The 24,861-nt window shown below is 34.7% G+C and overlaps 2 protein-coding genes across 2 annotated transcripts in view; one reads left to right on the top strand and one right to left on the bottom strand.

The window, feature by feature from the left end:
* Window positions 1–1,455: 1,455 nt before the first annotated feature.
* LOC147070265 (uncharacterized) lies at window positions 1,456–12,792 on the bottom strand. Its single transcript, XM_085949485.1, has 10 exons — window positions 12,592–12,792; window positions 12,358–12,505; window positions 11,129–11,175; window positions 9,410–9,698; window positions 8,215–8,320; window positions 7,010–7,118; window positions 5,616–5,772; window positions 4,101–4,191; window positions 3,813–3,912; window positions 1,456–2,616 (listed from the first exon to the last, which is right to left on the bottom strand). The coding sequence occupies exons 1-10, from the start codon at window positions 12,715–12,717 to the stop codon at window positions 1,717–1,719; spliced, it is 2,073 nt and encodes a 690-aa protein (XP_085805611.1). The 5' UTR covers window positions 12,718–12,792; the 3' UTR covers window positions 1,456–1,716.
* A 1,269-nt stretch (window positions 12,793–14,061) lies between these two features.
* The window catches only part of l(2)gl (LLGL domain-containing protein l(2)gl), a 109,522-nt gene continuing 98,722 nt past the window's right edge, over window positions 14,062–24,861 (top strand). Inside the window, exons 1-2 of the mRNA XM_085949726.1 lie at window positions 14,062–14,188; window positions 22,017–22,107. Of these exons, the coding sequence (XP_085805852.1) occupies window positions 22,024–22,107 (84 nt within the window). The 5' untranslated portion in view covers window positions 14,062–14,188; window positions 22,017–22,023. The remainder of the gene's footprint in view (window positions 14,189–22,016; window positions 22,108–24,861) is intronic.

The following is a 24,861-nucleotide window of genomic DNA, read 5'->3' as shown; positions in this document are numbered from 1 at the left end:
GTTTGACGATTTTTGGATTGTGGCAGTTTAGTTGCGAGGGTGCGATATTATGGTCAAAATCTGATAAAAAATAAACATTGTCATGGCTTTCACAGTGTGGTACATGATTCTGTAGCTATCATCACATCCAAGAGTACGACAAGACGTTGCAGCAGTCAGGAGATATGTATTCTGTATATAATTTCACACAATAATATGTAATGATCACAGAACAGATTAATAAATAGAATTCATATAGGCTATACACCCAATACACTACATTTTGAAGCAAGCTTTGAATGTGAGTGTCACACGAAAATGAAACACATTATAGACGTGCATTAGTCTATGTTGCAACCTTCAAATTAGAGGTGAGTTGGAAATACTGTCATCAGTTTGTGTACTCAAGTTTCGGATGAAACTACCCATACTCAGTATGTGTGGCCCAATAAACTTCTTCCAAAAAACTTGTGATGATATCCATCACGAGTCGCTGTTCTGTGCACTCGCCAGTTGGTAGACTTTCAACACCATTGACATTAAATGCACGCGAACGAGATAGCCCTTGAATATAGGTATATTTTAATTTATTAGTCTACTGCGTTCGAATGTATGAATAATAGGTAAAAAATTATGTGTCGCAGCACAGTGGTGAGATGACGCACAGGCTTAGGCTTGTTATATGACCGCTCAAAACATGTTTGAAATTTAAAAAAAAATCACTGTCATCCATTTTTGTTAACAAGAATATTGTAACCTAACAGAAAAACTCATAAATTTAAAATGTGTTTAAAATTTTATAACAAATGGGCCTTTTCGACAAGCCGAGCTCAGCGTATTTTTAGCGATTCTATTGAAGCTGATACACGGAGTTCCCTGAGACGATACGTATTTCAAATACTAATAAGGAGTTGGTTTTAGTTTCTTTGTTGACTGGTTTAAAATGAAATTTCTTGAATTCGTCGGTAAGCATTTTTGGTCGGAAGAGGTACCTGAATAAAAAGGGGTCTCGGAGTTTCTTAAATTCTCGGTTATTTTTTTCTGAGAAACAAAAAAACCTATACATTTTCAACAGATGACAACGCGTACTATATTTTTTCCCCAAATACTTTAAATTTGGAGGCTCTGTACTATAATTCCACTTTGAAAAGATGGCAACACTGATACCGGTAGTAAGTATACATGGTCTTCAAAATCTACCAGTTTTCCCATCTCTACTTCAAATACACCAATATTGTCAGTGCATAAACTGATAGCAGTTGTCAGAACAATGCACATGCTTAGATTAAAGTATTCTTGATATGTGTTTAAGTTTATCCCATATTTTTCCACACTCGAGATCGGTTGCCTGTTACTCCACACCCGTTAGGTATTTCAGTCCACATTAATTCTGTGTTCCCTGGTAATGATCTATAACAGGCGTGTCTAACATGTCACGGGATGGATTTTGGTAGAAATAATAACATAGGCACAAATGAATTGAGTCATGAAAATGTAAAAAGCATGTATGTACATTCAGATGTAATAAAATATGCTCTTATTGAGATTTTGAAGGGGATACATTAATCATACAAGTTTTATTACCTTTTATTATTTTATTACCAGCAGGCTTATTCTAACATATCACTTTACATCGAAAAAGACCTAATTGTGATAGATATATCACATTTATCACTTTACGTATTCCGACGAGAATAAAAAAATGATAATTCACAAAGTGTCAAATGTTTTTATTATTCAATATCTATTCGAGTGATCATTCGACTGTACAAAGTTAATAACATTCACTTCATTTCCTTTTAAATCTGGATTCACTAATTCGTACATCAAATTATCAGTTCCATTCACCGACGAGGCACCCCGATAATCGCAAGTTGGCGCCACCAGGCTGATATTGTCGTCAGCCCTCGCATTATCTTCCGTTTGATACTCCACGTAAAACGGATTTCGCAACGTCGACACGTAGTTAATATTCTTCCAATTGTCTTCAATCGCCGGCGAATCGGTCTTTGCGGTTTCAAATATCTGAAAAGTATTTTCTATTTTGCACGGAACCGCACTCTCCGCATCGTACAGCAATGTCCCTTCTGTATTACTGTCGACTTGATACAGTTTATAAGCTCCAATGTTACTGCCTTCGTTAATCGGCTGAAATGTAAACAATTGCGGAGTGTTCTCAATAACAGACGGTACTCTTTCGATATTTCTGATCATCTTTGATTCATGATATCGGTGGTTACTTACTTCTGCTGTTACAGAAGACTCCGAATAATTTCTAGATGCTTCTTCCACGTGACATCTCTTTAAAATGCTAACATTCTGAATAGCTATTTTATTAGTCCAAGACTTCTTAACATCGTGTAAAAGTTTGTTTTCTTTAATGACAATACTCTTCGATTGTACATTTTCTTGATAAACGACACCTGTTTGCATACTGTGCAATATATTTGTTACCGATGGAATTTTCTTAGTTGAATGAGACTTTTCATTCACTATAACTGTTGGTAGAAGATTTTCAGTTGATATTTCTGTTTTTATCTCGTAATTTTTTTTTGCTATTGCATTTTTCTGTATGTTTAGTTTGATTTCCTTGTTACTTTTAACCACAGCTTTATTATGCTGTTTGATATGACGTACCTAAAAGAAAATAAATAATATATTATGTAGCTGGTTTACATCCTACGGGTCCTAATGTCAACATATAACTAACATCGAAGCCCACGCATAGATGTAAATGGAATGACTGATACCAAACCCATGAATAAGATGGCAACATTGCTTCCCGTGCCATTTTTATAATTCTATTTTCCCAAAAATTATTAACCCTTTCCATGCCTCATGATATTACTATGGCAGTATCTGACAGGATGCAGATTTTTACGACACACATTGAATGTAGTACGAAGCTCTTACTAAAATCGCCGTAATACTGATAATTTGTGGCTTAGTATTTCATAATTATTCAAACAGATGTCACTGTGTGTTTAATTTTTTATATTATGCAAATCAATCGACAGTGGCTAGTAATTTGAGTTTAAATTCGGATGAAATAACTCGTGAAATTTGTATGTGCTGCCTGTCAATCATGGCCTCATAGAGCGAGAAAACTCGCTGAAGGGGTAGAAATGGTTTATATATACTTTAAATAATTAAATGGTTGCGTTATCAGTGGTGATCAAATGAACGATTCGCAGATACAGTACATAGTGTCTTCATCATTCATATATTCTTTAATTTGACATGGCAATGCAATTTTATTTATTCAAATGGCGTCAATTGACGCATGCATACAATATAGTATATCACTCTAGTTTAGACAGTTTGAATAATATATTAAGACTATTTAATTCTATTAGTCTTTTGTGTTTGCGTAGATAATCCGTAACTATTCAAAATAATTTTGCTTTGTCGGAAACACATGACATAACAAACTGTCACTTTTGTTTCAATCTTTCGCCTACCTGGTTTCCCGATGTGTTTAAGCCAACTTATTTCGATAAGTACTACTATGCATACGGGCTTCAGACTTAGTGCAGACATGACCACTTGTACCTCCGATTTAGGGCAGTAGGGAAGCGTAGTGGGTATGTGTTTGGAGGGAGATCATTCAGCAGTTACTGCAATGAGCTGATGAGCCATGAATTACCATAACAAGTTGCACATGTTTGACGCATCAACACAGTGTGTGCAAACGTCCTTTACAAACGTATGAAAAATACACACAGTACGGTTGCTTCTAATCCTAACCACATGTGTTTGTGTCTACACTAGGTCTATTTGAACCCGTTACAATTTAGGATCATATGGAAAATTCGATCAATAGAATATTTTACCAGAGCTGACGATTGGGCGAATCCTTTGCTGCAATACGAGCAAACGTATGGTTTGGACCCTGTGTGTATTCGTATGTGTGCCGCTAAATTACTGGAATTACTGTAAGAAACAAAACAAATAGGTTAGGTGTATGGGACAGTGTCAATTCAATTAACCCACAATTATATTACAAATAGATTTCTGAAACTGTCTTATATCTGTTCATGATTTTTGGCTGGAAAATAGTTTTATACAAGTAAGTATTGGAATTAAAATAAGACGTTTGTATACATAATATAAATATTGACCTGAAGGACTTTCCACAATGTTCGCATTTGTAAGGCTTTTCTCCCGTATGAATCCTCATGTGGGTCGAGAGGTAACTTCGCTTGTGAAATCCTGAAACAATAAAATGAAGATCAGCATTGTCATTTGTACACTTCCAAAGCTTATGGTGCTGTATAAAGGTAACAAATGAAAAAGTCCAAGCCTGAAAAATCCCTACACTTCATAGGAATATTCAATATCTATATCGCAATAGTGAAGGGTGGGGTACGCTGTTAAGATCCACCATAAATAGTGCACATTAAACTTTGTTAGTCATGCATATGTGTTTTTATTGAAATAAGACTACAATTTACAGATGGTGTAGGTTAGTTTTTAAAAATCAATTAAACCCTGACTAAACCAAACCATAATAGTTTTGGTATACTTTGGGCGATACGACAACATTGTGCACACTTTTTCATTCATACTTATTTGTTTTCGTTGGATTAAGAATAATATATTACAAATTTATCAATCTCCCAACGTGGGGTGACAAATGCCACCTCCGAAAGGACGGGGGGGGGGGGGGCGTAGATTGCGCTGGAATCCCCCGCCCCGTGATGAAGTGGTTATTGTTATCGTCTGCTGGCTTCTCTCTCGGGGACATGCGTATTAATTGACAACGCGGATTTGGGGCGAAAACAATCGGTTTTGTTTTCCGGAGACTTGACCTGAGCCCTAGAAGATTTGATTCATTCGGTTTTCGGGCTCTCGAGGCGTCGGTTCGTTCACGTTGCTCGGAGCTGACGCCTCTGCAAATTTATTTATTTTATAAATATTTCAATTGTACCTATACGCTGTAACCTGTAAATAATGTATTAGCCAGCAGACGATAACTATAACAACTTCATCCAGGGGGGTGAGGGGGGTCCAGTGCAACCTACGCCCTTAACCTTACGGAGATGACAGTACAAATGCCAAGAATACACAAAGCGTTACATTCAAGGTTCAAATATATTATGATCACGTTATGTGCTGTCACAGTAAGCTGCTGCTACGGGAAAAAAACGCGTGTAATGTCATTTTTCTTGGTATTTAAAATATTGTCAGACTGATGCTCCCATCCCGTAGCACATTTTGAACCTTTAAAAGCACATTGTCAGTCAGACACTCTATTCTGTTCAAAATATTAAGTATGGATGCAATATCGCAAGTAATTTCAACGTACGCACACGTAGAAACTGTTAAGATTAATTGAAATTAGCAAATAATGAAAAATAATTCAAAATACTAATACATTATAGTTGGCACTCCCCATCATTGAATTTATAGAGACAGTGATCATTTAAAATATTCTGCGGAATGACGAAACCATATACTAAATTTTGTCACCGTACCAGCATGTGAGAGTACGTGATGTAATCATAATGTAATTGAACCTTAAGGCTTGAGCTATTCCTAATCTATTAATGACATTTGGATAGTGTCTTTTCTACAGTTTCACTTCATGGACTGAAACTAAAAATGTAGATATGTATAACATGATTGATAGACACCTTTATCACATATGGAGCAATGGTATTGTTTCTTGATGGAATGAATCCTGGAATGCTCAGCGAGGTGCGAAGGGAATTTGAAAGCCTTGTTGCAGATTTCACACACATATTGGCGTTCTCCCGTATGTATACGCTTGTGAATATACAAATTGCCAACCTGAAAACAAAAAAATAATCATTTATAATACATGACACTACGTTGAAGACGTCTAGTGGAGTGGTGTAGAATTGTGTTTTCCAACCTTATTACACCTGCGGACAATATATAGTAATAGTATTTTGTTACAGGTTAGTCGCAGGGGAAATGTTTTGGACACAGCCGCGATAATCAAAATTTTTCAACCAATGGGGGATTTGAAAAACAAAACAATTTAAAATTGAAAATAGTATTAACCAAAAGTAAAAACAAAATAAACGCCATACATAAAATAAAAAGGTAATATAACTTTGAAATTAACTGAAAGAATAACATTCATTTAGTTCCATGTTACAAAAAAGAATCTGTCTGAACTGTCAAATAATCTGATCATACACACATGAGTCCATTCATTATGATGATTCCTGGCATGTGGCACATGTCAAAATAGGTGCATGACAAAAAATATTATTAAAAATCAATCGCGAAATGACAAATTCACACTCGTCGGGGTCACAATCAACGAGGGTTACCCATAATATTATCCAAATTTTAAGGTCGCTGTATCCGTGGTGTGTGCATTTATTCAAATAAACCACAGATAGAGTATCTACTACATTGTTAAAAGTTTTTATAAACTATTAAGGCGATACTTCAGTGAAACGGCAAATAATTTTCAACTATAGGCGCGACGAAATTTTGGACTCGCTGTTAGTCGGAGACCGAACATCGAGGTGTGAATACGTCAATTTGTTTCGTGATGGCGACGGGGTATTAATTCTTAAATCGTGTGATGACTAAAAACGTTACGCATTTACTTAAAAAGAATACATGTCAATGAACATATTATTATTGTTACTAATATAACAATAAACAGAACATTAAATGGACGCATGTTGGATTTATATGACAAATTATATTTCGTTCGGCATGCGTCATTTGCACCCGCGACTCGCAATCCGCGCATCGCCTAGCCACGATCTTTTTAGACCATGCCTCAACTGAGGTATAGCCTTAATATGAAATTACTGTAAAAGATGCTCGTTAATATTAACTGAATTTGAAATAACCCTCAGACACAAAATTGATAGTCAATTTTTGTGTGATTATTATTGTACAGATTATTTAATTGGTAAAGCATATTGGTCAGAATCCGATGGACGCAAGTTTGAGTACCTACAGATATTTAAAAAAATATATTTATTCTAATATGTATGTTTCTGAGGGTTAATAAATTATGTATGTAAGCATGGCGTACCTGTGAAAACGACTTGGCACAGATGTCACATTGGAATGGTCTTTCGCCGGTGTGTGATCGGTGATGTACAGCAAGGTTGCCAGATTGAGTAAATCCTTTCCCACATAGACTGAAATCAATAAAATTACATCATCAAACTAAGATCTTGCAATGCGTAAATATCAATTTATCATAGCAGTGGTTTTAAACTCTTTCGTTCAACGGCACCCTAAAAAATACCAGTTATTGTAGTGTGAAGGTCTAAGATATATGAAGGGTACACGGCAAAAATAAGCTCATTGACAAAGGTATAATTGTGCAGTAGAGCAAAAAAAAGAATGAAATCATTATTGATTGGAAAATGGGTTTAATAATAAGAAATAATTTATATATTGACTTCTCATTTATTTTGAAGTGAAAAAAAGTTATAAAAACACATTCTACATTTTTATGCAGTTTCATACACAATGAGCTGATTTTTTCCTTGACTACACTTTCTTCTCCCTTCATTTACGAAGCAATGAAATCGATTTGGTAGTTTGTTGAACAAAGTGGCATTTAAATCTCAAAACTGAGAAAAATGCGATGAGCCTGTTTTTGCCATGTACCCTTTACATATTATGTTTGTTTCAAAAAGATTTCCACTCATATTTTTTTCACAAGCTTTTCAGAGTTTTCATAAAATCCCTGGCACGCGAATCTCACTGCTTATAGGTAAGTATCTTTCCTCTTCTCTTTAACCATGTCTGCCCCCTTAGCAGAAGCATATGGACACCACACAGCGCCTCCAAGAATCCCTGCCTTTTGCCAATTTTCTTGTGTCGCTCCAGGTCATGCCAGCATCCCGTAAATCCGCCGTATACACCCTGTATAGTATTGAGTGGCTTTCTAGGAGATCAGAATCCAGCCAGTTTGAAGAATAGGCAAGCCAGGTTGTAATTGCATTCAGGTATCCGAAGCGCATGGCCGAGCCAGGTTGAACTCTCAGCGTGATGAAAGCTACTTGGTCCGCTTTCTAAAATAATATCACCGCATACCCAGTATTCGTCGCAAACATCTGTTCTCGAAGCTCAGTATACGGTTGCTCTGAGCCTTCATAAGGTGCCATGATTCACTATTTTTTCTATCTCCCGCGATGTGTACCATTAGGTATTTGAAGCTGTTGACACTTCAGACGGTGAGTGTCGACGGCTTCAAATAGGTAAATATACAATTTATAATCTTACTTGCAAATGTAAGGCTTATCTCCTGAGTGTCTTCTCAAATGTACAATCAAGGCGCTATTCTGGGAGAATGTTTTTCTGCAGATTTTACAGTGGTATGGTTTAACACCTAAAAATAACAAATATAATAAATGATAATAAAATTGATATTGCGGTCATACGTTGTCCTCTAAGATCGGAGCAGGATTTTTTTTTCTTTCTCACACTCCTAAATAAATGAAAGTGAAGCTAAAAAAAGGACTAATGGACTAATGATGAAATTAGCTACAAGTTATTTTGCATTACGGATTCATTTGTAGTAATTTTCAGACTATTATCGCACACAACTGATTATCAAAACCGCATGCATTTTCAAGCAATTTTAGTGTCACTCAACCAAGCCCGACTACATTCAGGCCCTGGCAATGAATTGTGAGTTAAAATGGCAGTGTTAGTTATTGATTATCTTTGAATGCAATGCGTTTACCTGTTCGCAATAATGAAGATTTTCAACTGCATATTTCGTTAAAATTATAACCATTTATTTCAATATGCAACAATTATCATTTTTTACAAGCAGTTTACCATATTATTGCATTCGAAGTATTATGAAAAACTACCACTACCATCGAAATTTACAGTTTCGTGTCACTGACTGACTATAGTAGTTCTTACATTGGATTCCACAAATTATTAAATGTGCAGATATTGCTAAGATAAACCTGGATATTATATGAATTTGTGGTATATTAATGTCCATAAAATTAGACCGCCCTAGATGTCTGGGCAATGTACAGAATATGAATGAATCATGCATAACAAAGAAACTGACATTCGAGAAACTGGAAGGCAAACGACGACCTGGTCAACATCATACAAGTTGATTGTCGAGTTGGATTCAAAGACCTCAGGTATCCTAAATTAGAAAGAAGCGGCTATGGGGAGATCTGGATGTGGATAGATACTGGAGGTGGTCAAGATTCACATAGGGTTGTAGCAACAGAAAGAAGAAGAATGGTATTTATTCATATATCGATAATCGGATAGTATTTTAACCCAGCTAATTGAAAGCTTTACGAAAGATTCGAATTGACGGTAACTAAAGTAGACCAGGGCCCACCCTAACCTGTTGTGACATGAATAATAATGATAATATGTTTGTGCAAATGAAGAACAAAAATATTATTTTATTTGTACTATGTAATTTAATAAGCAATACCTGTGTGTACCCTCATATGATGTGATAAATAGCCGATGGATTTAAATGTCTTTCCACAAATATTACATTTTTCATTCGGGATATCCGATAGTATCTTCCGGATCTTCTGATTTTTAATTTTGTCTCTGAGTCTAACACGATTTGAGACCCTCTTGGCAGGCAATTTAATGACATCTCTGGGAGACGGTAGTCCATGTTTAGAATGAGATGGAATCGGTTTCGTCTTTCTGCGATTATCCACACTTGACTCGCGTTTTTTATTGGAGACTTTTAATTCAGTTTGACGTTCCTGAAAGCAAAATAAAATTTATATTATTATGAAGGAAATTTGAAGATAGGTATATTAAAGTTGTTACCTGAAGAAAGAGTTTTACATGCAAACGTTTTGGGTCTCATTTTATAAATTCCTTCTTTTTTTTATCGCATTGCTGAGGTATGTCCACTCCGGGAATGTGATGCTCAATAGTATGTGATGATTCCCAACTGTTTATGTACAGCGGAAGCCTTGAATCTCGAAAAAACCTTACCTAGCTGACACATACTAAAGTCCATAATATGTAAATCAAGTACTTTCGGTCGATAGTATTAATATTATTAAAAAATAGATGGGTAAAGCAGTAGGCAATAATTAGAGACCGGATTATATGCAACATAAAAAGCTTGAAATATGCATGAAAAATGTCAAAATATGCAACAAAAAATAGTAATTTTTAGTTTTTTTATTTCAAAATTAGCATACAATTTTATTAGTATGTATCAACGATAATTATTAATTAACAATTATATAACATTTTGTTACTCTTGTAAACGTTAACAATCAGGTACTTACTGTTCCAAATGTTCGGTAGTAAGATTGTGTCTTCGATCACTCAAAATATTTTTATAAGTACCACATATAAGTAGTATATCCACTGAGGTAACTTGGCAGTATTTGAATTTGGGTGCTGTTAGCACTTCTGGCAAAAGTTCACCCGTCCCATTAATAAAACTATCAATTTGACACAAAGGTTCAAAGCCTAGGTTATTGCTCAAAATGTTTTCAAACTTATTGTAAATATAGCGAAAATATGCATCATCACTAGATTTTAGGTAAAATATGCAATAACCGGTGAGAATGGGCTAAATATGCAATTGCATATAATCCGGTCTGTACCAATAATATATCGAGGCAAAGTGCCATCCAACAACAATTTAATTAGAAGATACATAATTCTGAAAACACTTCTGAGAAAATATATTATAAATTATAACCAATAGAAAAAATCTTTTTGAAATCAGGATCAGGAATGCAGGAATCGAACCTGCATCTCTCGGGTACCGTGCCCATGCACATAGACCACTATGCTTAAGGAGTCATACTTAATTGCGACAAATTATAACTAATGGCTTTTAATATTCACTGAAGCGCTTTCCAAATTGAGCTACTATTGGCGATCAGCTTTTGTATTTTAAATGAAAGTAGGTATTACTTTATTTACTAACCGACGTCACGGATCACTTCAAGATTTTGTTTGTTTTTGATTATTATTAGCAAATTCATGGGCAAAAATTCATTTTTTTATATCTAATTACAGGATTCTATGATTGCATTCCATAGCTCTAATAGTCCAGCTCCGAGGACTTTGGTGTCATGATTGACCCTTCCTCATTCCCCAGTGATGCGACAAGGGTGACAATTTGCTATACAAGACTATACAATAATATACTAGACACACTCACCAGGCCTTCAACTGATTTGGATTTCTGACTGCTACAATGTCTACTCCCTGGAATTACAGAAATGTTTAATTTAATATTTTATTCTGGAATTCGAAAATATATCATATCAATAACGTACTACCTTTTTCCATGTCTAGTGCCCTGGTATTTCGAATCACTTCTGAGCAGAAATAAACTCAAGCTGAGGCAGAGGTCAGGACACATAATGGGTAAAATATTTAATGTCCTCATGGGGAGAAGTGATTCACACCTCTATGATGGATATGATGTTCAGGAGGACATTGTACCTCTTTGACCATGTTCGACCCTTAGTTGGAGCATATGAACACAACAGTCGCTCGCCAGTCTTCTTGCGTCATTTCAGGTCATGCCAGCATACCGTAACTCCACCGTATACACTGTGTATATAGGATTTAGCGGTCTTCCAGGATGCCAGAATCTGGTTGGCTTGAAGAACAGGCAAGCCAAGTAGAAATTCTAACATGGCTAAGCCAGGTCCGCTGTCGCCTCTTCACTCTCAGCGTGATAAAATGCTGCTTGGTCAGCTATATTATTTCATTGTACTCCTAAAGTCATACTACCACACACTCAGTATACGTCGTCATAAACATCTGTTCTCAAAGCTCAGTATACAGTTGCTCAGAGCCTGCGTAAAGTGCCATGACTCACTATCTACCTTAAAGTAGCACCGTCAGAACACATACATGACTAACATTGGGGACTACAGAGGGCTTGATTAAGGTTCTTTAACGAAATTTAAAAAAAATGGCATAAAGAATGGATGATTTATCGAATAGTTTAATATGGGCATCCAGGACAAAAAATGTGTCATTAATTTTTTTTTAATAAATTATTTAACTGTTTGAACAAGATATTCTAGTAAACCATTAGTTGTTATTTTCCATGATGTTTCTGCCAAACCTGGGTGTCTCTGCAATCAAGAAGGGTTTTGTGCCTTCTTAGTCCACTAGCATTTCTTCAATATTTTTCATTGACGAAGTTTATACCTATGTCATTAGTAATGTCTCCTCTCTTAGAATTTTTGAAGCAAATATGGAAAGGTGTACGTTGGGTATAGCATGCCGGAATCACGATAAAAATAGAGGCAATGAAGAAAATAACAGTGAAAGATATCATAACTTCCACTGATGTAGGTGCCTATTAATTAGATGTGCTCTCACATATTTAGAAGGTAGACAATTAAAAAGAAGGCTTACGTAGTTAGGTACCTATTAGTTTAATTTCACTGGTGTTGCTCCGGTTTTTCTTAAGAATCGAGTATGATCGAATGCAGTCCATTCTGAATTGATAAGCGTCATTAAGTTTTAATTTACAAGATTTGCAAATTGAATTTGGGTATCCATCACCAGCATCAACCTAAAAACAATAGAATTCATCAATTTAATTTCCTCCAGTTTCCAGAAATTGACGATTTCAGCCAGTAGTCATAATAATATTCATACCTGTAAATTTGTACAAACGTAGATTTTATGAGGTATTTTGATGTCAGGTCGTGAATCAAATATATCTATAAGGGTTTCATTTTGCGATAAGCACAGCAGGCAAATATTCTCATTGCACAGCTCCATTATATTTAATTTTGGATTAAAATGTCCCTTTTCACACACAAAACAGTTTTACGTTTTTATAAATATTTTTATACCACTGTTCTTCACAAGTTTTACGATATCATCATGTTGGTCAACATGTAAAATGACAGCGAATACAGGGCCGTACTGTGGTATTTATACGCACAAAAACAGTAAATTTGGTAATCATTCATTGATAACACAAATTTATTACACACCTCTGAAGATATTTAAAAGAGATTAATTGATTAATATTATTGAAAAAAATCAGTACACAGTTTTTACATTTGGTGCTTATGTCGTTTTTTGATAATCAATTATTAAACTCATATGTACTTACTGTAGGTACAACGATTTCGTAATGTTTGGAAATCCTGCTGAAATAATGTGGCATAATGGGTGTGTTGCATTAACTGTAACACTTCTATTATTATTATACTATATTATCATCTAAATGAATAATCGAGTTGTCAAAACCTTTCTGGACGACTTTTATAAATGAAAATGACATGTGAATGCCATCTGCTTTATTAACATAAAATCTATCAAGTTAAGCTGGGTGAGAGTTTCAAATTGTGTTATATTTTGTCAGAAAGTCATTTAGAATAAATATTTGGGTTACTTTCAAAAACCACTCTGCTTGAGAATTGATTTACAAAAATCATTCAAAATGATATGGTCAAATCAATTAGTGTCGAGGTTCATTCAAAAATACAAGTAATCTAGTGATTTAATAAACAGATTACTTTCAATATTTTTAAACTTATATATTTTATTTTTCTGATCATCAATGATAAAGAATCAATGTCGGTAAAAAATATGTATAGTGTAATAAGCTATTATTAATTGCATTCTATTAATATATGATAAAGTGCAGTATGATAATACAAATAACGTGTTCTTAATTTGCAAAACATCAACGAGCAATGGTAATTATTTTTTGTAGGTGGCCTTTAAGTAAACATTTAAAGGTACTATTCGGTTATCAGGAATACAGCGGAAAACACATTTTGAAAATAGCCGATAAACTAGATTATTTGTTAAGTTAACCTAACCAAACCTAACCTATGGAAATTACTTTTTAATTACCATATTTAAATAGCATGCTAATTATATCGAACGGCCACCTAATCGTTACGCGCTGGGCGCATCTTTAGCGTCCAATGTTTTAATATCACTGGCTCGAGAGTCTAAATGAGTAATATTATATAGTTTTGCATAATTTTGATAGCTATTTTGTCTTTCAAAATTAATAAAATTTTATGTGTCGATTACTGCTATCATTTTGCCCAAATGAAGTTTGATCCTGATTAAAATAGTTTGAATATTGGCCATATTGTCGGCAGTGACTCATTGGTCGCGCTTGTCGTTGACGTGTTGTTGTCAGTGGTGCGGTTACGTTCAGTGGAATAATAGTTTTTTACTTACCAATTGGATTATAATAATATACAATACACATTGTTTATAAAACGTAAGTCCTAGATCATAATTCTGTCTATCGTTTTGCCCATTTTATAGAAATCCTTGTCATGTTTTTTGTACTTCAAAGTTATATGTAGGTACCTGTCAGGCAGGCGTTGTCTGCAAAAGGACAATGTACCCGGCGAAGAATGCCAAAAATATATTTATATGTTTGGAGAGGCCCTGTTTTTATATTACAATTTACAACATAATTAAAATCGCTGCATTCGTACAATCAACGTCGGTTTATGATATGGCATAATGTTTTTTTTTAACGAAAACAACAGGTTTGACAGCATTCGACCGATGCCCGATAACTGTAAATCTAAGGTATTTTGAATACTCTTATTACCATTGTCATTGCGAACTAATTCTGAGAACCTTTACCGATACACCTTGCAACGAATTCAGTATTATTTTCATTATTTGCCCCCACATGCCGGTTTTATGGCTTCAATCAAAAACTCCTGATTACTTACTGATGGGAATCTAGATAAAATTATGTGCAACTATAAAACAGTGATTATGTACCTATATTGCTTCTCGACATTCTGTACACGATCAATCTAATATAATAAATAACAAGCGTGTATGTTTAGTTTAAATGCAGCATAATTGGTGTAATACGGGTAGGTATATTATAATGTTAAACTAGATTAATATTCAAAAAATGTTAGCAAACAATGTTTCGGTCATCGGAGAGAAAACATTTAAATTTAGAACAAAATAAATAATAAAATGTATGTACGTGCATTATTACCAACCTACATAGTATTTTTATGCAATATTGCAATTTAATAAATAAAATAAAGTATTGTAACTGTATTTTTTTACCCACGCGTTTTAAAATAAAATAACACTACATTCCAAAAAATCATATGGAAATTGTCATTCCTTTTCACATTTGCACAACATAATCAAAATATTATAATAAGTGTTAACAATATTGGCGGGTGAATAATGTATCGTTTAAATGACATCCATCAAATGAGCCCAGATTGCAATAAAAATAAATAAACGCCCCCGAGAGCTTATGTTGGAAACCTATCAGGACCTTTTATTATTTATTTAGTCGAATATTTTGAAAATTATCTATGAAATAATTTTAATATAGTTTTTTTTCCTTTTCTGACCTTAATATGACTAAGCCCTTAAGAAAGGCTGAATAAATTGTTATAAAAATCTTTGTAAAAGCCTATCGAAAAAACCTCTTTGATTGAGTGTTTTTGTACTCCCACATTGTCCAGGCCAAATATTCATCGTCTGGAGTGAGACCAATGTTGCATAGAACCAATGACATTATTAATGGACGACGCACTCAATACAGTAGCTAGCAAGTAAATTCGCGCATTCGCATGTTTTGGTAGACGTCGCGCAATTTCCATTATGCGATATCACGCATCGGGAATTTATAGCAATATGACCTTTATTGTAATGTCGTTAGGGCAGTGTTTCTAATGTCAATGTTCATTTGAGTGAACCCGTTCGAACCGAACCATTCGGCAGACCCAACAAAAAGCATCAGGAATTTATAGCAATATCACCTTTATTGTAATGGCGTTAGAACAGATTATGCCATTCGGCAGACCCTGACAATAAAGTGAGTGTCATTTTCTTTTCCAGACGATTCGTCCATATTAATGTCATTGCATAGAACACAAGATCTAAATGTGAAAGCCAGTCGCACATGGACCAAAGTTTTGACGCAGGATTCGCTTTATTATTTTAGGTCATAAAACCGACTGTCCTCAAAGATTAAACGCGCGTTTTGTTTACATGACAAATTTAATGCATATTATAACGTATTCTTTACACGTGTTTAAATCTATCCCATATTTGTTCACACTCGAGATCTATACCTCGTTATACCACACCCGGTAGGGTAAGCCAATTCCCGTTAATTTTGTGCTCCTTATCTGGTGCAGGCCTACAAACCCACAAAAATAAACCATGTAGGTATCTGTATAATGTAATAAGTCTGTTTACAAACATTTTAAATGTTTTTATACAAATGCCCATAATTGACAACATGACGTGCAAATTAACACACAAAAAGCTTTTCACTGAAAGTAACGACGCGTCGTCTCGCGGAGTGTTGTTTTGATTAAAGCGCGCATTTAAAAAAAAAATGTGAACTGTCCGAACAACATTTAATTTGATGAAGGTTTTTCTGGTCTGGCATTGCGTTGAGTTTCAAACACATGTTTGTACACGTGTATTTTATGTTATGGTGCAAAAGCCTGAACAAAATTTAAGCATACGTGCGAGTGAGAAAGTACTATTGGGCATGTGCGTAATCTCCGCGCGAGAGTAAGACGGAATACATTTGATTGTATAATAATAACAATAATTATGTACGTTGGGTAGACGAGCTTCAAGCCACCAATTTTTGTGATATGTGATCAGGCAATCACTGAATTGCTTGCTTGCACTGAATTATTTTGTATGCGAAATATAGATCCACCACTATAAGTTGTCCGCTGAGTGAGGGCGCCACATCCTAACATTCGACATACCATTCAATACTTTTTATACTGACAGTTGAGTTCTAAATTCAAACACCTGACCATTTATGATTTGTGATTAACAGTATTGTATAGGTACCTACTCAATGTATATGCATTAATTTTTTTTGAGGAAAAGCTCAAAAATAATTTGTATAATTTGTTTGTGGGATTATAATATTGTATTTGGGTCTGTCTTCAGATACAATTTTCAAATTTTTTGTGTTCTTTTTTGTGTGAAACAATTCAGTAGGTACCTAGGTAGACTACGGCTTCTAGATCGAGACGTACCTACCTACAACCGCGGTTGTTTCTGGAACTAAAACCGTTTTTTTCTTTTTTAGACCAATAATACCGGTATATATACTGATATTTTAATTGTTTAATAGATATGGCAACACTAATTAGGTGCGATCGACGATTGATCACCTTGGCTAAGTACTTGAAACCCCAGGGCCTAGGTATAAGTACATGCACCTACCTGTTGACTTACATTTTCTACATTTAATTATGTGTTATGTTTGTGAAATATTGATATGCATAATAAGTTATCACTTATCTCAAGTCAAGATAAGATAAAAAAAAGTGATAAAAGATAGATATACATATCTACCTTCGCGCCTTACATTTATAAATATCACGATAAATGGGTGCGTTGGGTTCATGTCAGTCTGTAAATTTTAAAAGATAATGTCTGGAAATATGCTGTAGACATCCAGGGTCTGGTAAAGACGCTCAGAAGACTGGAGCGTGGAAAGCAGTGTGGGACGGGCGTGTTCAACGCATTGATCGCATAATGAATTATGGTCTATCGCAGTAGAAGGTTGTGGTCGTGAAATCTCGTCTCGAGAATTCTCACGAAATAATCTGAAAATCTCACAAAATAAACTTTGTAAATGGGGATTCGTGAGAAATAAAAAAAAACAACAATATAGAATCTCCAGAAACTAAAAATGTCAAGAAATCACAAGCCTAGAATCTAGACATTCTAGACTTTAGTCTTAAAAAGCGTCTACATACCTACTTCTTACACCCAATTATAATATAATATGATTCCATTATGATTTTAAAGTGGAGTCATTTTAACTATTGCTAATTTTAATTCTAAGTTATCAAATTAACCAATAGAGAGCCCGCGTGGATTCGTCGTATCCTGCCGCAGATGTGAATGAGAGATGCAGAGAATGTTTGTGAATCCCCGCGCTTTAACATATCATTTTGAAGACGAATGTGACAATTATAATATTAACTAACTAAATATAACATATTATTACCTAATAATGTTTCTTCAAGTTGATAAACGACAGCGGTAGAGTCTGGTAGATGATTTCCGGTTCTGATACGTCCCGCACCTGTCCGCGTACGCCCCCCACGTGCAGACGCTCCCTGATTTGATTCTAGCAATATACCTACACTTAGCCTGAACCTGTGATCACACATGCTCACAATTAACGATCCTAAGTTATTTCTTGTTGTCTGTTTGTGTCAGCCACGCCGCGCTGCACACTGCAGCATCTCCGTAATATTCCATTCACCTAAATAATTAGGTGTGTTTTTTTGTCGTTCCTTGTCCGGGCCCGAGAATGGGACCTCTTTTGGATCAAAACAGTTTCCTCGTGTATAGGCACCATTAGCGAAGGCTGCGAGACTAATCAATGCGCTCCCCAGAGACAGACATTCTCTATACTCTTGTGAATTATTTTGTTTTTAAATTTATATTTTTTCTAAGGTGCTGATTGCTTAGTATTTTTATAAAAGATTAAAACTAGTATTTTATTTAAATACCATGTTTTGTGAATGTCCTGAATTCTAATTTGTTATGTAGTAAATGCTTTGTTTTTAAATCATCAAATAAACACTCATAATCGTCTATTATCTCTGTATTCACTGTTGTCCAATATCATCAAATCAGATTTTGGCACTGATTTGTTATAAAAAACAAAAATATCCCCCGTTATATCGGCTGTATGTATTTTCTATAGAGTTTCGTTTACCGTAAAAAACGGTGTATTAATTTTATATTCCCTGCATATTTCAGCCATTATTTTTATCTCGCCTTTATCTATATTGATTTACTCACCTTGTTTACACACTTTACCGTCCCTACAGTAGAACGTAGGGAATATTATTTACATTCGTATTAATGCATTTTAGTAGTGAATTTACATTTGATACCGCAACACGCAATGCAAGAAATAAAATCAAAAATGCAGGCAGAAGTAGTGATGTAAATAACAATTTTAACTGTTGTGATTATCGCCATTTCGTGATAATAAATTACTTTACATTGTGAATGTATTTTAAATAATTTTCATTGAAGTTGTCTTGAGTAGTCTAATGCCGGGTCCACACCGAAAACAAGTCGCGCGACAACTCGTTAAATTTTACGATAAGCATGATAATTATCGTAAAATTTAACGAGTTGTCGCGCGACTTGTTGCCGGTGTGGACCAGGCATGAGGATTGTGAATTGCGGAGCACGGCTAGAACTCTTCTTGCCTGTTCGAATCCCACGTCGTGTGTCAAATTAATTTTTGTTTAATACCCACATGTGTTTGTGTTTAGCAAATAATGTCTTACAATCATTTTAAAAATGCCTGTTAAAATACTATGGGGTGGGGTTTCCTTCAATGCCGACTATAGTCAGGCCATGAAAAATAACTGTAACTTCCATGATGGTGCTAATTATTGTTCATACTTCTAATGCGATATGGTTAAATTATTGTAGAAATTAATGGTAATATTTTAAACGACATGTGCTATCGAAGATTGTCAATAACTAGCACTACCATCGAAAATCGTAATTCAGTGCCACGGCAAGAATATAGTCTCTCATTTAGAGCGGAAATATTATTTTAAAATAGATTGCGTGAACATAACTTAAATTTTAAATCGTTTCAATGCAGTGCATCCCAACATTGTTCGCAACCCACGGCACACTTCAGTTTATAAAAAAATTCGCGGCCCTCTGAAGAATAAGTATAATATTAAGAATAAGACACACCAACGGTGGCCGCGCGGCTTAAGCGCTGGAATATAACGACGTGGGTCCCAGGTTCGAATCCTGGGTCTGGCAAGTACACATATTGTTTTTCAATTTGTGTGTGAGTCAGGGTATGGACCTAATACGTTGAGCAAGTGGCTGACATCCATTTCTCGTAAAAACAAAATCTGTCAATACAAACCTCTACTCTGTGGAGGCGCCCACATGATCCTATTAGGATCGGACAGAAGGTCGGAAGAATAAGTGCAACATAATAATATGTTGCATATTATGTATTTATATATTAAACTATTGTAATTCGTTAAACAAAACTTTTTTCTTAATCTATTGCGTAAAACACACATACCTATGGAATTCGCACGCCGGCATGTCACATAACAGTCTATACAATCAATAGTGTCCGTTTATCTTGGAGGATTGCTATTAAAAAATAATTATAAAGTTCTATCAATTTTTAAGTAATCATTTTTTTGATGTTGTATTATTTGCGCTTGTGTAAGAGGACACGACTAATTTTGTGTTTTGTGTATCGATGCTTGGAAGAGCTACTCGTAATTCCATGTCAAACTATTAAAAAAATGATTTTAGAGCTGTCCTTGATAGTCGTCTTCGACGAGGAAGATTGTTCTCGAATATAATATGAATCATTGAGTAGTAAAAAGCACTCTGGAAACTTTTTCAAGTTTCGAAAAAAATAAGAAAAAACTGTTTTTCGTATTGGATACCAAGCAGTAAAATAGGTACTGTTCGGTTAAAGCGGATACAGCGGAAAACGCATTTTGAAAATAGCCGATAAACTGGATTATTTGTTAGGTTAACCTAACCAAACCTAACCTAACCTAACTCAACCCAACCTAACCTAAACTAACCCAAACTAACAAATAATCCAGTTTATCGGCTATTTTCAAAATGCGTTTTCCGCTGTATCCGCTTTAACCGAACAGTACCGTAAAATATATTTCAAACAGTGGTTTTTGCAAGTTACCCAAATATTCTGACGAAATAGAACACAATTTGAAACTCTCACCCGGCTAACTTTATATAATTAAGTAGTAGATGGCATTCACAGGTCATTTTCATTAAAAAATCGTCCTGAACAGTTTTTGCAACTCAATAATGAATATGGTTGAATGATGTATAGGTACACCAAGCCCCACTATAGTCAGGCTGTGACACACAACTGTAAACTTCGATAGTAGTATTAGTTATTGTTTATACTTCGAATGCAATAATAGTAAACTGTTTGTGTAAAATGATGATTGTTGTATATTGAAATAAATGGTAATAATTTTAACGAACTTTAATATGCAATCGAAAATCTGCATTTATTGCGAACAAGTTGCCGCATTGCATTCTAAGACAATCATCAATAACTAGCACTACCATCGTAATTCGCAATTTAGTGCAAGGTCTTGGTACCTACATAGATATTATGTACGTCAGCGATTTCCAAACTGGGAGGCGCGGACTGTTGCAAAGGGAGGCGCGAAAAGTTTAACACAATAATGTAGTCACAGGTTTGCAGTTTGCAAGTGCATAGTTTATAAAACGGCAGCTAGTTATAAACTACATAAAAAACAGTCCTATAAAAGTTAGGTTGTTTGCAAACCTGTATGAAGATAATATGGAGACTAATTTTATTATACCTCATTTCTATACTATTGTGCATGGCCCCCATAACAAGAGACCAGTTAAGTGAGATAAACACACACCAAAAATTCGTTATATTAGTAAAAAAAAGTCGCCGGCGGCGCAGTTTCGGTTACAGAATATTAACATGTTATAATATAATATGTGTGTATGATACCATAATATGATGTGATTGTGTGGTGTGTGTGATTGATGATAATTCACATGCAGAATTTTATTTTATAATTATTTGTAGTATATTTCCTGACTAATAAAAATGGCTATATGGAAACAACATTTGTTCAATTTTGGTTGAATCAAACTAAAGAGTAATATAATACTTTGTCAAGAAAAGCAATGAGTAGGTACTGCTACCATTCGTAACATCATATTTATGCGAAACGGAATTTTCTGCATTAGATGCAATGAAATCCATATATCGAGCCCGTTTAGTAGAACAAAACACTTTCTGTAAAAATGTATTAAATGAAATAAAGGGGGGAGGCGCCAAGATTAAGTTGTTTTGAAACCACTGATGTACGTATTGATATTTCTGCAACAAAAAAGACTCTTATTTTACAACCAATGTTGTCGTTAACTGTTCTATACTTTACTTTTTTTGTAAGTGTTTAGTATTGTTCACTTCTTAATAAACGTATTACTTATTTATTTTACTGAATTATCGTTTTTTTAAATTGCAGGTTAAATATGCTGAAGTTCATAAGGGGGAAGGGGCAACAGCCTTCGGCAGAAAGACAAAAATTGCAAAGGGAACTTTTTGCATTTAGAAAGGTGAGTTTTTATTCAACGATCAAATATACATTACAATTGCTACGAACTGTATCTATATATTTAATTTTTGAAACAAGCGATTCGCGGAAACAAATGACCCGATTTTTAGTAAGTATTGCGGAACACAATCTAAATAAGCAATGACCAACGGTGAAAGGATTCTTGGGTCGCGCTACCAAAACCATTACTTATTATCCGAATTTAGGTTGAGGCGTAAAAAGGTTAAGAAACCCTGTGCATAACTAATGCCTACTGATTACTTATTTGCGCCTAGCTAGTAATTGTTAAAAGGGTTAGTTAGGACTGTTTCATGTTCACATATTGTTATTGTGACCTTTATAAGTTAAACTTAGGAACATTTGGCGGCAGATTGGGAGGGACTCTCGCGGCACACAGATTAAAAACACTGGTCTACCTACATACTCTTCATCTCGGTTTATGCTTTCACATATTATAACAATTCCCATTCGGGGTACCCATGGGATATTTTCTAGAAATTCGAGGAACGCCTACATTGCCTGCTAAGGCAATTATTTTAATATACCTACATGTAAAGGCTCAGATACACGGCACTGAAGTTGCAGCGTGTGGACGCAGATCGTACTTGATTCCAAATTCATCCGATTAGAATCTCCAGTTGGATAAAGAGGTCAAATTTGAGATTCAAGCTATACGGCTGTAGATAGTGTTATACTTGAAACTATGTTCCGCTTAGCATATTGGCGAAAATTTTGATGGAATAGTTATTTTAACATACCATTGTCCAAAACTATTGGGCTGGCCAATAAACGTATGGTAATAAATCATTTCTGTGCTTTAACTGCATATAACGTTTTTGTACAAATTTAAACGCTTTGACAGAATGTGCAATTACTATCCGGTGCTGATCTTCATTACTGATAACTGAATTCCTCGATTTTGACAATAAACTTTAAAATACTTCATTGTTCAACAGTGTAGGTCAAGTTAAATCATTTTTTACTCTATTACCGAATTTGTTTCAAGTTGTAGCTTTTGCGAATTCTCATGAAGCCCCTAACACACTTCGCGGAGAATCACTCCTCAATGCGAAAGCCAAATTTTCTCTTTTCGATTCTAATAGGTATGTTAATAACACTAGGGAATCCAATCCCGAGCCAAAATTCTGATCCCGGGATTTCGGGATTACAATTTGACAATCCCGGGATCCCGGGCATTTTTTCCACTGTTAATATAAAAATTTTATATTTACAAATAACATTAGTAAAATCGGTCAAAAATAAATCTAGTATAATTTATACTATTTAAGACATTTATTGTTAATATATACGTTCAATCTTGGAAATACATAAGTTTAATGGAGTAAATAATATTGGAATTTAAATAATAATGTGAATTTAATATGAGATTGCTGTTTCTGATAGTAAAGACTTAATGAATGGGTTAGCGAGATTTAAAGTAAAGCAAATCATGGTGTATTTATGGTCTGTCCGCTTCATAAATCTAATTATTCAGCCAAATATGAAACTGCCGTAAAACGTATGAGATCATGGTGGAATTACTTTGTTAATAGTGCGAAGCATTGTTTTTTCCAATCTTTCTCATTTTTATTAATTTATGTGAAAAAATAAAATGAATCGGCAACTTATAGATGGGTATAAATCAAACTTCATTCAAACTCAGTTTATTTCTAATGTAGTTATTTGTTATTAAAAGTATTTTTTCTGTTATATTTTCCATAAAAATTGATAAAAAATCAATCCCGAAAGTTTCGGGATTATGTTTATCAATCCCGGGATTCATAGGTATCGAAAATAGCTTGGAATCCCTATTAATAACTACTTACGTAATTAAAAAAATGAGTATGACATTCTTAATTCTGTGTTTAAATTTCATATTTAAATACTAATGACATGCATTACATACCTGAATGTCATGATATCATCTAAAAATAATATCGGGCTGGTTTTCCGTGTCAATGGAATTCGATAACCGCAATGGATAACCGCAATGGAAATTATTCGCATTTCAGTTGTGCCATTATGAACATACAAATAATATTGATTTAAATAAATTACGAATAGGGACTTATAGTTTAATAAAATCAGGTTTGGTTTTTTTTTAGAACGTAGACGTCATTGCTCGTAAAAATGGTACATACAGCTTTCAGGTTTGGTACACTTGTACCTTGGCGATAGTGATACCTCATTTTATATACCAATAGTACGACCAGTGAACGCCCTCGGCTGCCTCAAAAAATGTCAAAAACTGTGTAGGGTAATCAAACCTATGCGGATTTAACTAAACTCCTGTCCTATATGGCAGGTATGTCCAATGCGACGATCGCGCCATGGTCCACAGGAATTGAGCCGTGAAAATGTAAATACCGTCAAGTATTACATTTTATATTTTCTTGATGTCTGTAACGCATAAGCTCTCTCTCTCTCTCTCTCTCTATGACGCATGCACGCGTCTTTGTTGCGCGATCTCACAAATAGAACACCCACATTGCAACCCTCTCATGCGTGCTGTACTTAATCGTTTAGTAACGTATATGCGTTTCGTTCACGCGCATTGATATGCAAATCGACGCATTATTTAGCTGTGAATATTGTTACCCTATTAGTACCTATTGATTTGAAAAGCAATGACACGTGAAGATTTGCAAAATACATTTGCATTAAAGGTAAGTAGGTAGGTACCTACTTCCGTAACTTTAAATTCATCCAAATATTTTCGCCAATCGCTCGCGGGTTTTAGAAGTTGTCAGGTGTA

This window comes from Rhyacophila brunnea, unplaced genomic scaffold (genome assembly GCF_057557595.1).
Source record: "Rhyacophila brunnea isolate RB1 unplaced genomic scaffold, BYU_Rbru_1.0 scaffold_22, whole genome shotgun sequence".
Classification (NCBI taxonomy): domain Eukaryota; kingdom Metazoa; phylum Arthropoda; class Insecta; order Trichoptera; family Rhyacophilidae; genus Rhyacophila; species Rhyacophila brunnea.
This window is presented reverse-complemented; position numbering and strand designations above follow the sequence as displayed.

Bases quoted from the DNA above. Each gene is read 5' to 3' on its own strand.
- LOC147070265 (XM_085949485.1), bottom strand. From the start codon at position 12,717: ATGGAGCTGTGCAATGAGAATATTTGCCTGCTGTGCTTATCGCAAAAT. The intron at 3,913-4,100 runs GTCAATATTTAT...TGTTTCTTACAG, and splicing joins CATTGTGGAAAGTCCTTCAG to TAATTCCAGTAATTTAGCGG. The intron at 2,617-3,812 runs GTAAAATATTCT...ATTTTCTTTTAG, and splicing joins TCGCCCAATCGTCAGCTCTG to GTACGTCATATCAAACAGCA.